The sequence below is a fragment of the Echinops telfairi genome, unplaced genomic scaffold (genome assembly GCF_000313985.2).
Source record: "Echinops telfairi isolate 266 unplaced genomic scaffold, ASM31398v2 ScPeMD7_4225;HRSCAF=4972, whole genome shotgun sequence".
Classification (NCBI taxonomy): Eukaryota; Metazoa; Chordata; class Mammalia; order Afrosoricida; family Tenrecidae; genus Echinops; species Echinops telfairi.
The window spans coordinates 3,890,604-3,904,839 of NW_022108124.1; the positions used below are offsets into that span (position 1 = coordinate 3,890,604).

The following is a 14,236-nucleotide window of genomic DNA, read 5'->3' on the forward strand; positions in this document are numbered from 1 at the left end:
ACTGACAGTAGAGCCTAATTCTAAGACACCTGTAGTCATGGGGGAAGCGAAAGCTTGAGCTTTGAAACGGAAGCTGGCTGCATCCAACCTTGTGGATAGTGCTAAAAGGCTCATTCCCCATATTTTTGTTCCATTTGGTTTCTTTTCTTTCTTGCCCCACACCCTAATGTTCATTTAATTTTTCCCCCTTTAAAAAAAAAGTGTATGCTCTTCTTCTTTTGTTGCAAGGCTGCATTTTAATTCATCTGATTCTGCAGTGTAACAAAAGGCCTTTGACACCTGTGTTCATTTGTCCTCAGCTGGTGAACGAGCAACAGGAAAGCAGACCCCTCCTGAGTCCCTCCATCGATGACTTTCTCTGTGAAACCAAATCGGAGGCAATAGCGAGGCCAGTAACATCCAACACAGCCGGTAATTCTTTCCCTTCTAACTGTTCCTCGAGTCAACGAACGTTCATGCTAGTAAGATTTCCATGTGTGTCCCACCGTGCATTTTCAGTGGGGAATCCCGTTTGCCACCAGATGAAACTGGTCATCAGGAACTTTCCAGCAAGGACAGATGCAGCCCGGTTCATCAGCTAGAAAGCTGCAGTGAGTCTGAGCGAGGCTGTTTTCTTGGATGAGAATCTACCACGATTAGCACTGTCTCATCTTTGGAGGCATTATTCGCATACTTCCTTCTGCACTTCTCAAGTCACATATCATTGACAACTGGGTACCATGCGTCTCTTTCAGAGTTAGGAGTTTGAAGTTCTTGCAGGTAGCCAGGTTATTTCTGGAACTGTTTTGGCGTGAACAAGCATGCAGTTACATAAAAATGTGAACAATCCTTTCAAAGTAGATTAGCATGGTTAACTGAAATGTCTGAGACCCTTTGTCATGGGTAGCTGTCACAAAGTCTGCCCCTGACTCATGGCAACTCCAAACACAGAGATCCATAGGCCATTGTGACCCATAGGGTTGTCACATGGACTGATTTTTTTTTTTTGCAGCATGATCACCAGACCTTTCTTCCTACTTCACCTTAATCTAGATGAAACTGGTTCAGCATCATAGTAACATTAACGCCTTCACTGACAGATGATTGGTGGCTGTAATGAGGTCGAATGACCAGGAATCAAATCGAGGCCTCTCACATAGAACACTAAGAGCCTACCACTGAACCGCAACTACCTCCAGCCACTCAGCCCCTCACTCCCTGACCTTGAAACCAACCCAACCAACCTCCCTGCTCACCGGCCTGGATTAGATTCCAAGTCATAGCCACCCTAGAGGGCAGAGGAGAACTCCCCTGTGGGATTTCTGAGGCTTTAAGCCCGATGCTTCATCTTTCTCTGAGGGGACGGCTGTTGTGGTTTGAACCACTGTCCTTTCAGTTAGCAGCCCAAAACTTAGCCGAATGCTGCACCAAGCCCCTTCCCCAACACCTAGGGTTGAGGGTAAGGCCAGGTTCATGTTCAGTCTTGCAAATGTGTAACTTGCCCCCTCTTACAATAATATATTTGCACACTCTTGAATTAAGCATGGGCAAGTCGTAAATCATCCGGCTCAGTGCCTGACACCTACAGGCACTCAATAAATACCCATCTAATGCCACTGAAGCTTACCCGTCTCAGAAGCCACCTTTTACGTCGGTCAAGTCAGAATGAAAATCTGACGTCATCAGTCAAAGGAGAGGGCTTTCCTGGGTGTGTAGGACGGTGTTTCACAGAAAAGAAAGAAGAGAATGATCACATACTGCCTCATTAAATTTACTTCATTTCGCCACTGTGGCCTCAGCTGGCTCTTCACTATACTTGTAAGTGAAGAAAATTATAGGAGAATGAAAAGGCCATCTTTTTTTTCAGTTTTCAAAAATGCTAAAAATTACAACTATGAGACTGACTAACACGTGGTAGAGACACTGTGCGTGAGTGTCATCTATAAGCTCCGGGGTCAATTTTCAGGAGGCCATTCCCCAGCTCGGCCACTGATCAGCTCTGTGTCCCTGGACAACCTGTTTAAGCCTCAGTTTCCTTACATATCAAACAACAGGAAGATCAGTATCTCAGACAGGAGTCCCTCCAAACACCAAACTCACTGCCATCGAATCCATTCTGACTCATAGCGACCCAGTAGGACAGGGTAGAATTTCCCCTGGGAGTCTTCAAGACTGTGACTCTACAGAAGGAGAAAATCCAGTCTTTCTCCCGTGGAGCTGGCTGGTGGTTTGGAACTGTTGACCTTGAGGTTAGCAGCCCAAGGTGTAACCACTACCCTACAAGGGCTCCTTAAAGGAATCTCTGGGTGGTGCAAAAGATGAAGCTCTTGTTGACTGCTTTAGTTATCTAATGCAGCTAAAACAAAAACACCATACTTCAAACACATCTATTCTCTCCGTTTAGGAGTGGAAGTTTTCTGTATGTAGAGCTGTTGTTGCCTATTTGAGGCACCCTGGTGGGGTAGTAGGTTACACTGAGCTGCTAACCTCAAGGTGGACAGTTCAAAATCACCAGCCGCTCCACAGGAGAAAGATGGAGCTTTCTACTCCCATAAAGATTCACAATCTCAGAAACCCACAGGGTCAGTTCTACTCTGTCCTGTAGGGTTGGGTTGCTGTGGGTCAGAACGTACTCGATGGCTGTGAGTTTATTTTGTTGTCAATTTCATCTTTATAGATAATTCTTTGAAGGTGTAATGATCAAGGCAAACCTTTATTCAGTGAGTCAAATTATTACTTAGTTTAAAGATGACTTCATGGGGCAGTTGCAAGATCCATAAGTTCTTTCACTCTCAATTCATCCAGTAGTCTGGTTTCCTATAAAGAATCTTTTCAAATGATGGTTTTTTTCTATGTTAGGTGAGAATTGACACAGCAGATTAGATTCTGTTTTCAACACCCTTAGACCATGTCCATGTGCCTCACCATCAGGGTTCCCCTGGATCTAGTAGCGTCACAGGGCCTGGACACACTCCACATCCAGCAGTTCTTCCTTGGTCGTAGTAGATCCCTCTCTTGATGCTCACTTCTCTCTCCTTTTATCTCATGTCAAATAAAAGGTGTTGCAGGCCATGTGCTACAAGAAACGCCCCTTCCATCAGATCAGGGCTGAGACAGAGACGACGAGTGTTCATCCCACCCTTACTCCCCTTATTAGTTATCACATCAGCTCAACGTGGAGGGTCATCGCATACATGCCAATATTCCATCTTTGCATAACTCATGGCCCAGCCAGGTTGACACACATTTGAGATGGACACAGTTCAACCCATGACAACCACTAATGTGGCTTGTAGCCATCCAGAGAGGCATGGAAGACAGGCCTGGTGATCTCTTCCCAAAAGGTCACAGCTTTTTGAGCCCGATGCGGCAGTTCTAGTCTGCGCACGTGGAGTGGGAATGAACTGAAGTGGACTCGTTACAGCAAATAGGTTCAAACAGAAGAACCGTGTTCATGATGACGCAGGACCAGGCGGTGTTTTGTTCTGTTGTACGTAGTCTCTATGAATGAAAAGCGACTCGACAACACCTAACTACAACAACAACATATCGCCTAGGTTACTTGAGAAAGTTAAATGATGTCATCGCTATCAGTGCTAATCACAAGGTAAACTCTAGCTGAAATTACCATCACTGTTAGCGATCAGGTGAGAAACAATATTCCCAACATTTTTCTTTCAAACTTAGTAATTTGTTTAACATCATATCCAAGCAACCAACATATATCCAATCTATATCCAAGCAACCAACATATATCCAAGCTATATCCAAGCAACCAACATCATATTCAAGCTATCGCATCAAGTAATCAAGCAAATAAAATTGTACTTGGTAAAGTTTAGACGAAAAGTTAAACAAGTTCAAATGCCATCTGGTGAGACCCACACACCCTCTGATCTGTATCACCAGAGCTCACCACTTTGACCCCCAGAAAAACACAGAGAAACTTTGTTTCTCTATTGACAGACAAATTAGGCTCCTGGTGGGTCCATGAGAATCAATGACACTGAGAAGTCCCCACTGCTCTAGGGAGAAGCTTAAAGGATGGAGACCCTAGGATCTTCATTCCCAACTGTCTGCACTTTCCAGTTCTCACTGATGCCGAAGCTAAGTCACTTAGGAGTGACTGCCTCAGGGCATCCTCAGGACTTAGCCATCCTGAGGGGGAAAGATTCCTCTCAAAGGCTACTTTTTCTCTGTATTCTTCAAACACATAAAAGAGAAACCTGTGGAATATTGAGGGGCAGGGGGATCAAAAGAAGTGCAATTGCTTGTGACCCCACTGCAGACAGAATGTCCTCCAGCGTAACAGAGAGGGCTCATTACATGGTGGCTCGGAGGCTTCTCTGTTCTCACCCTTGGCGGTCAGTGCATCTGGATTACCCAGGTTTTTATCCTGAAGGAAAACTCTTATTTGGTAGTATGTTATGTATCCCAAGGCAAGACATGATATATATTTAAATCTCTAAAAAATACAGTTCATACATAAGAAATTCCTTTGGCAAGAGTCAGTCAACTTATTCCACCACCACTCCCTTCTGCTTAAAAGAGCAGGTAAATCTGCTTACATGAATCTTCTGCTTCATTCCAAGAGGGAAGCCCCAAGCCTGTTGCTTGGACATTGGATTCCCGCTGACTTTACTCTGTAACCACACTGCAGAATACAAGATCTCCATCGGGCTTTCTTGTCTATCGTTTTCCCATAAACAGAGCTCACCAGTCCCTGTTTGTGGCACTGCTCAGTGGGTTTGAACTCTTTGGGTTAATTGTTGATCACAAAGCATCAGCACCACCTAGAGACGTTCCAAATTCTATATACCAAAAGACAAAAACAAGCTCCTGGCTAGCAAGTCAATTCTGACTCCTAGCGACCTTAAAGGACAGAGTAGAACTGTTCTTGTGGGTTTCTAAGACTGCAGCTCTTTATGCGAGTAGAAAGCCTCATCTTTCTCCTGAGGAGCAGCTGGTGGTTTCGAACTGCTGAACTTGCGGTTAGGAGCCCAAAGTGTAATCCATCACACTACCAGGGCTCCTAAATTATGTATTCATATGTATATTTTTCCCCAGTGTTTAAACTTATACTTTCTACTTTGTTCTTATTTTGGCTTTACGACGACTTTCTCATTACCCACTGATGATATGTTCAACATGATCTAATAAAGGTGGTTTCCATCTTTTGCCATTAACATCACACATTCTCTTTAATTTGTTTTAAATCCTGGTAAAAAGCAAATTCTGTTGGCCTTCTCAAATTATATCCCTAGTAGTAGTAACTCAACCAAAATGATTTAGAACATAGCTGATTTAAACTTGCTAACTAAATGAATATTTTACATATATATATTTTATATATGTATATATCAAAGACTCTAAAAAGAATTCAGCAGTACATATTTGTAAGTGTGAGTCATTTTATAAGACACACACTTAGTATGAGAATAGAAATGAGAACCTGTTGCTCTATTATCTCCTAAGAAAGTCTAATATGTTTCAAAATACAAGACAAAATTCTTCCAAAGAGCAAGGAAAATGGGCCCCTTGCCTTACGTCTATTAGGCTATATCATCTGATAGCATTTTCTCCATAAACCTGGACCACTAGTTGAAGAATTGCTACAGAAAAAAAAGCTTCCTCAAAAACAAATTATTCTTACTCCTGGATCTAGTTGCCCTTAACAAAGTTCACCATCTTGACACCAAACAAAATATCACAAGTGCAAAAGTAATGTAATATTTACAAAATGCATTTTATGAAACTTAACAGCTTCCTGCCTAATAGTTCTTGAAAGAAGATTTAGAAGTGGCCCTAGTAGATAGACAGCAACCTTAATTACATAAACCAGGGAAAAGGAAAGGCTGCTTAATTTTTTTATTTTAGTTCAATTTCTTTGGCTTCAGTGGCAAAGTCCTACCTAGAGGGTTTGGGTTTGTAACCACTGTATTAGAGAATGCCAGTTATGTTTTCTGGAACACTAGAGAAGTATGCAAAACAGAACAGTTAAAGCTAGTCCTTGATCTGCCCTCTCTGCCCATCCCACGTAGATATATTGCTTTGGAGAAACTCCCCAAAACTCTGAGACCCATCATTTCACTACTAAATTGGTATTGCTAGCTTTATACTTGTCAAAGGATCAAAACAGGGGCTTCACAATACCTACTGCCATGCAATTCGAAGTAACTTTGTAAGATAGAGTAGAACTGCCCCATAGAGTTCCCACAGCTGTAATCGTTATAGAAGCAGACTGGCGCAGCTTTCTCCCCAGAGCTGCTGCTGAGTTCGAACCACTGACCTTTTGGTAGCAGCCAAATGCTAAATCTGTGCACCATCAGAGCTCCGGACTTCATTGTCGTGGTTGGTATTAGGTGCCATCAAGTTGGTTCCAACTCCTAGTGGCCTTTCGTACAACAAGGCACTAGCTGGGCCTGGGCCATCCTCACTATTTTTGAGTCCATCGGGACTTTATAATAGGTCCTATCTTAGCCTAATGTTTTAAGCAGTCTCACCTCCCAGGGTGACAAACTCTAGTTTCCCCAACAACGCCCAGGGAGGCCCTTCCAGTTCAATAGGCTGTGATCGTCACTCAGGTATTTTTTATATTAACCAGAAGCACATAGTTAGGTAAAGTATTCTCTTTCATCCTTAAGAAATTACACCTAAAGGAATTAAAACCAAGCTGTTTTAATTCCTTCCTTCTCTCCCATCTGCCCCAAAATGAAGTTTCTAGATGGATTTAAATCTCGGACTCCCCAAATGGCTCAACAAAAGATTGGACAGCCGGGTCATTAGGGTCAATGCACTGCCTCAGGTTCAGATAGAGTTTGGAGAGAAGTGGTAATGACCAGTGGCTGTGTTTGAGTTTGCGTGGTCACAGTTGGATAAATATGCGGTTGCAGCTATGACAATCTTTCAAACTGAAAGCTCACTGCCACAGAGATGATTCTGACTCATAGAAACTCTGTATGACAGAGTAGACCTGCTCTGTGTGTTTCCCAGACTGTAACCTTTATGGGGAGTAGAACGTCTCCTCTTTCTCCAACAGAACTGCTGGTGTGTTTGAACTACTGACCATGCAGTTAGCAGCCCAATGCATAACCCACTATGCCACCAGGATTCCGTCATGAGAAACAGGGCCTTCAAACAATGCAAATCTTGCAGTTCTATGAGTCAGAAGTCCTGAGCTCAGGGTGTCAGCAGGACTGCATTCCTTCTGGAAGCTTTGGGAAGAGCGCACTTCCTGGCCTTTTCCGGCTTCTGGAGACTGCCTGCATTCCTTGGCTCCTGGCTCATTCCTCCACTTTTGATACTGTGGATCTAGATAGTAGGAACCAACCAAACTTACTGCTGTCAAGTCGGTGCTGGCTCATAGCGACACCCCTGAGGGGTCAAAGACTGTAGCTGTTTACAAGAGTAGAAAGCCTCATCTTTCTCTCGAGGCTGGTGGTTTGGAACTGCCAATCATGCGGATCAAGACCCAACACATAACCACTACACTACCATGGCTCTGGCATGTTCGAATCACGAAATCTCCATCACACCGCAACCCCTACATGTTTCCCTGCAACCTCTCATCTCCTTTTCTGACGCTGGTCTACCTGCCTCCATCGTACAAGGACCATTGTGACGAGGTTAACCCACCAGGATCACTCGCCACCATCTTGCCCTCTCAAAGGCCTCATTCAAGCATACCTACAAACTCTTTCTAGTGATGTAACATTCTCACAGATCGCAGGCAGTAGGATATAGCTGTATTCAAAGAGTCATTATTGTGTTTTTCAGGCCAGCTCCGACTTTGGGAGAGTTACTTAATATTCTCAATCTTCAGTTTTCTTATATGCACAATTCCAGCATCTATTTCACAGAGCTGTTAGGAGGATTAAACAAGAAACTACTCATCAACACTTTAAACCCAAACAAGCAAGCCCATTGTTGTTAAGGTCATTGTAATTCATAGTGATTCTCTACGCACTTTCTGTATTAAATACGTTCAGTGGATCATATTTACAATTACTTCTAACCTCATATGTCTAGTGTACTTGAAGTCTTAGGGTTTTCAGGACAGTCTCCTGGTCCTAATAAACATGTATTTGAATTACTGTAAAGCTTCTGATATGGTTCAAAGAGCTTTAGACAACGCACTTCATTTAATGTTTCGGTCCATGAAGTAGAGCCTTAGCCTTATGTTACGCAGATGAATACTAAAACTCGAAGCAGCCAGGTAGCATGCCCAGCACAGCTAGTACATGCGTGGGTTAGGATTTGACCCAGGACTTTTCAACACTGTTCTGTGTGCCTTACTTCATGAACAATGACTAAATAACATCACCACACTAAAAGGGTTAGCTGAGTTGAAATGAGGATGAGAGGACAAGGTGGCACATGACCCATGTGGGCACATATAGACCCTGTTGCAGCAGAAGGGGGGGGGGAGGGTCTGACTCCTGTGGACTGTGGAACCATACAGCCCAGGAGGCTGTGAGTGGTGACAGAGCGTCCCAGCAGGACAGGCAGTATATACATGAAAAGATGATCACCAGAAGCTAGGCTGAGGGCTTTGCACACAGGCACAGGCGTTCACGGCTACTATTGAGAGGAAGAAAAGGCCTGGGAAGTTAGCCTGACAATCTGCTTCTGCAAAGATTACAGTCGAGAAACCCCCTATGGAATAGTTCTATTCTGTAGCACCCGGGGTCACCAGGAGTCAGGTTTGAGTTGGTGGCAAAAGGTTTGTAAGAAGGGTCATACTTGGTATTGATTGATTTACAGACACGGATACTAGACCTCAAGCTTTCCTGTGCCTATGAAAAATCTGTAAAATTATGTTGAGAGACTCCCCAGCCTCGTCCATCCATCCCAAGGCATGCTGTCTTAGAAGCTCATAGGGTGCTGTGAGCTGTGTCTTTTCAATCTTAACCAATGAACACGCCCAATGCGAGAAAACCAGGAACCGTCACCTTCCAGAGGGTGAAAGTCTGTAGCCCACCTACCCACCCACCCATCCTTCAGTGTTTTTGAAAATGAGGCCCATGGGGACTCTCTCTGCTTCAAAGCTTGTCCTTTGACCTCACACCGCCCCCCTTTACCAACTGGGCAACCAGCAAGGCCTTTTGTGTGCCCCCAGTGTTGGCTCCACATTTTCTGGGCAAAGAACAAAGGGCTCGAGAGCTGAGAGCAAACCCAGGAGACGCCGAGAACACTTCGGAGGGGGAGAAAAACAGCGCCGAGCCAAGCTTGCATTCAGAATTCACACTTTTTAGACATGCATTTGTTCTGAATGGTCAGACACAGATACAGAATTACGTTACCAGTTATTATTCTGTAACAAATGCATTTCCTATAAAGAAAGAGGACCGTGTCTATGTAATTTACTGCAAAAAGAAGTCCAGGAGCAAGTGACTAATTCCTAATTGTACAGTTGGGAAAAAGAGAGAGAGAGAGAGAGAGAGAGAGAGAGAGAGAGAGAGAGGAGGCAATCAGAGACCTTCAGCCACTTCCTTCTATTATAAGGCTATCACACGGGGCCCAGAGTCTCTGCCAGTGACCTGGAAATTTCTGCTGAAGTGTTCCATGGATTTGGGGTGGGGAGGGTGGCATGCTACCCTATCTTGGCCATCTGCCATGCTTGAGGTTTAGACGGAAAACTGGACAGCTTAGGTCTGAAAGCTAGTTCTTTTCCCTCCCGCTCAAGTACTTCCTGGCCGAAAAACACTCCTCCTATCTCCAACCATCTCAACATGGGAAAGAGGCTCCCAGCGCCTCAGGAAGAGTCAGATGAGAGAAGCCGACACTGTCCGCCACTTCATGATACGTGCCTTCCCAGGATCCTCGGTAGACCAAAGCCTGTCTCAGGCCCCATTTTATTCCCAGTGGGGCTTCCTCTTTCTGTCAGTGTGTGGATCTGGGTCCTGCCTAAAATAGAAAGGAGACAAGAAAAATGTGAGGTCGACAAAAAGGAAAAAAGAAAACTCTCAAAAATTGGCCACCCAGGGCTATAAATAGCACTCATTTCATACCTATTATGTGCCTGGCCCTGTACACACATCATGTAAGTGAATCCAAAAACCACAACTAATAAAAAGCAAAGCCCAACCAAACCAGTTGCCATTCAGACGCATGGGCCCCATGCATGCAGAGTGGAACACCACCCCCTCCTGGGGTTTACAGGGGTGTGACCTTTTGGAAGTAGATTGACTATGAGTTCCCTATTTTGCAGATAAGGAAACTGAAACTCAGAGAAATCAAGAATTTTACCCCAAATCACACAACTAAGCAGTGTGGGAGCCTGGTTTTTCCACTTCCCCACCATTCGCGCCTTCACCACCACGATTTGTGATTGTAATCCGAAAACAAGATTTTCACGAGGGAAGCAGGGCCCTATTTGAGGCTCCCTCACGGTACTCAGCATATGAGAGCAAAACCAAAAAGCAAAGTCACTGCGACCAAGCCAGTCCTGACTCTTCGCCATCCTACAGGACAGGGTAGAACTGTTCTTGTGGCTTTAACTGTTTCTGAGAGTAGAAAGCCCCGTCTTTCTCCTGCGGAGTAGCTGGTGGTTTTGAACTGCTGACCTTGCAGTTAATAGCATAGAGAGTAGCCAGCCACTGTGCCACCAGGGCAGTACCCAAACCAAACTCACTGCCATCAAGTCAATGCTGATGCACAGCGACCCTATAGGACAGGGTAGAACTGCCTTTGTGCATTTCCAAGACTGTCACTCTCGACTAGAGTGGAAAGCCTGGTCTCTCTCCCTCAGAGCAGCTAGTGACCTTGCAGTTAGCATCCCAGTGCTTAACCACTATGCTAGCAGGGCTCCTCGATACTCCAGAAATCCCAGTGGTGAGCTTTATGGAGCTCTGACCTTGCCTTGGGTGCAAGGGCAGAACCCCCTGAAGCAAATCTCCATTCCCCACCAGGAACAAAAGCTGAGAGCCAACGAGGAGGGGTGGTGAAGGCCAGTAGTAAGGATGCTGTGCAGTAAGGCATCGGCATCACCTCTGTGGCTTTTGTAAGCTGATTGGGAGAAAAGACTATCGGCCAGAAAGCTGCCATGCCTGATCAGAAGGCAACTTCTCCCCAAGCTGGGGAAGAGAGAAGGCTGGAGAAAGCACCTTTAATTTGAGGCTTCTGTTTCTCACAAAGAGCTAGTCAAAAACTTGTGCACTGCTGAGAGAAAGAGGAAAGATTTGCAAAGCCTGCCTTTGAAACTCTCGTTTGCCTAGTTTGTTTTTGAACAAAGTACTGTTTCTTCCTTTATTACAGTATTTAATACAATCTAATCAACCTAGGGCTCCAGTTTTATGGTGTGTTACATTGAAATTGAAATTTGCATATTAAGCAGCCAAGGTATTAACATGTATACCTATTCATCAGCTATGGATTATTAGATACCTCTCCCGTGTGAGCCCAAACAGCAGGTTATTTTCTGATTAAATTACTTAATTAAATAAAAGAAGATCAACAGCACATCTTTATACCCTGTGTACATTAGAAGTTTAAAATTAAAACAGAAAGACACCAGGACACCTCACCAAATCTTATTTATAATAGTTTTGCAAGTCTATTTCTGAATATAGTATAGATAGATTCTTTCTTGGAAAAACTGCGATTTAAAATAAACCTTCTCTCTAAAGAAACCCACAATAACAAGTGAGCACCATCTGAACCAGAGCCCTGGTGCAATAGTGGTTATCCACAGGGCTGCCATACATAAAGTCATCCGTCTGAAACTGCCAGCCGCTCTGCTAGAGAAAGACAGGGCTTTCTATCCCGTAGAGAGTGACAGTCTCAGAAACACACAGGAGCAGTTCTATCGTCCTAAAGGGTCACTGTAAATCTCTGTCAACTCAATGGCAGTGAGTTTGGGTTTGAGTGTCTGTACCCAGACACTCTCTTAGCATTATCATTTCACCACTTCATCACTTCATGGCTGATCAAAGTTCCATCTTATTGATTTGCACCTTAGCAAATAAAGGAAAACATGAAGAAGAAGAATAAAAAAGCTAAATCCAGGCCATGTGTATATACTCATGGTAAGCTAATTTAATTTGATGTCTCTAGCCTATATTGAAAAATATATAATTGCTTCTCTACCCATAACAAAGGTATTTTTGTTATGATTTCAGAGCAGTAACCTCTCCCATCTCTGACAGTATTGACCACAGGCTTGGATCTCCTGGACCTGAGTGAGCCAGTCTCTCAAACTCAAACCAAAGCCAAGAAGCCAGAGGCCTCGTCAAAAACCTCATCCCTCAAGAAAAAGGCTGGTGGCTCTGACCTCATCAGTGCAGATGCTGAGCAGAGAGGCCAGCCTCTCAGAGTCCCCGAGACGTCATCCTTAGATTTAGGTAAGACAGGAGCACTTGTCTACTGCTGCTTTATCTGGTCCTGCTGGAAAGCAGAAGTTTCCCAGCTGTCTGTTGCTACAACAAGGCAGGTCCCTAAGTGATATTAAGACAATGGGGAAAGGAGTGGAAAAGATTCATTCTATTTGGGAAATTGATTTTGGTGCAGGTTCTTCTTTTGAAATGAAAATAGATGAAGCAAAACATATAGCTCTTCAACAATGTTTACATGCAATATTTAGCCAGTGTTATCAGCACTCCCACTATGTCTGCCTGCTCTGTTTCCCCAGTTAACCGACTCTCTCTGCCCCTTAATGTTCTTCTCTGTGTCTCAGAATTGCTGCTGTCCACTTAATATCATATAACTATTCAAGAAAACGCGACCGTCAAGGCAAACTTTTTTATTCAATGAGCTCAAATTGTTGTTTGGTCTAAAGATGACTTCCTGAGATAGGTTTGTCCACGGCGTAAAAGTTGTTCCCAGATTCCTTCAGCTCAGATGTATCTGGTACAGCAGTTTCCAGCAGGAATTTTTAAAATAATATCTTACTGTGTCTTAGGGGAGAGCTTGCACAATGGATTAAGTTCTCCCTTAATAATTTTATACAAAGTGTTCCATGTCATTGGTTATCATTTTTACATGTCAGCGTTGTCATTATTTCCCTTCTATTTGTGCTGTTTCCACTGACCCACCTTCTCTTCCACTCCCTTCTTTCCCATTTTTGTGTAAATGGTCTCATCTAGTTCATTGTTTAAGGAAATACACTACTCATAGGTAATATTGTTTATCTTGCAAGCCAACCAATTATTTGGCACCACGGTGACTCACAGAGATAGCCTCAATTCCATGATCAAAGGCTACCTATTTATTTTTGTTATGTTTCATTGACTAAATAAGTAGTGGTTGTGAGGGTATTTTTTTTAATCATTTTATTAGGGGCTCGTACAACTCTTATCACACGATCAAAGGCTGTCTTACGACAATAGTCTTGGGAGTGCCTCTGGTTTCTTTTAGCTCAGTAGGGCTGGACTTTTTATGGAATTTGAGTTCTGCTCTACATTTTCCTTCCATTCTGTCCTGGACCTACTAATGTGTCAGAATTAGGACCAATAAGAATTCGAAATTCAGTTCCACTTTTTCATCCTCCATTTGTTCAATGTCCTGGTATTATCTACTGAATGAAAACATCCAGTAATAGTGGCTGGACCCCGTCGATTTCATCTGGTCTCCTGACCAAGGAGGTAGTAGTTCACGGAGGTGATTCGATTGGTAGTCCAGTTCCTTATCTGATTCCTGAGGCACAAGTTCTTTTCTGCTTGGAATGAAAGCTCAACTTTGACAACCCAGTGTTGATTAATCCACTCACAAACCCATGTATAGAGTTTTAGATAGAAGGCAGACACCAAGCCAAACACTAGGTTTAAAAATTAAAATAAGGCATTGCCTCCGTCCTCTAGGAACTGTCTATCTTAGGGTGGGGTAGAGGGAACATAAGTAAAAGAACTCCAACACAAGGTCTAATCTAAACAGTAGCATGTAACATATTTGGAAATACATCTGCTACTATGATAATTTATTGTCATTTATTGTTGGTTTACCGTGTCCAGGGACTGGACCACATGACTTACTAAATCCTCACAATATCTTTAAAATAATTTGTGTGTGTATGTGTGTCCATGTCTGTGTCTGTTTGTGTGTGTGTGTGTTCATAAAATGAGTGCATTATGGCTAATCCATAAGATGATTGAATGAGATATATATATGTGAAACGTATTAGCACTGCGATATGCATGTCAGATTGTCATGAATTAAACATTTCTCTGATTATTTACTGAATTCCAGGTACATGTTATATGTTGGAAGTGCAAAGATACGTGATATAAGCTTTCTGTCCCCAAGCAAGTCTGTAATGAGGAGA

The 14,236-nt window shown here is 43.5% G+C and overlaps 1 protein-coding gene across 7 annotated transcripts in view; it reads left to right on the forward strand.

Moving 5' to 3' along the window:
- The window catches only part of PEX5L (peroxisomal biogenesis factor 5 like), a 290,701-nt gene that overhangs the window by 178,311 nt on the left and 98,154 nt on the right, over positions 1-14,236 (forward strand). For all 7 annotated transcript variants that reach the window (XM_045295107.1, XM_045295110.1, XM_045295111.1 and 4 more), the window contains 2 exons: positions 300-411; positions 12,126-12,320. In XM_045295107.1, the coding sequence (XP_045151042.1) occupies positions 300-411; positions 12,126-12,320 (307 nt within the window). The remainder of the gene's footprint in view (positions 1-299; positions 412-12,125; positions 12,321-14,236) is intronic.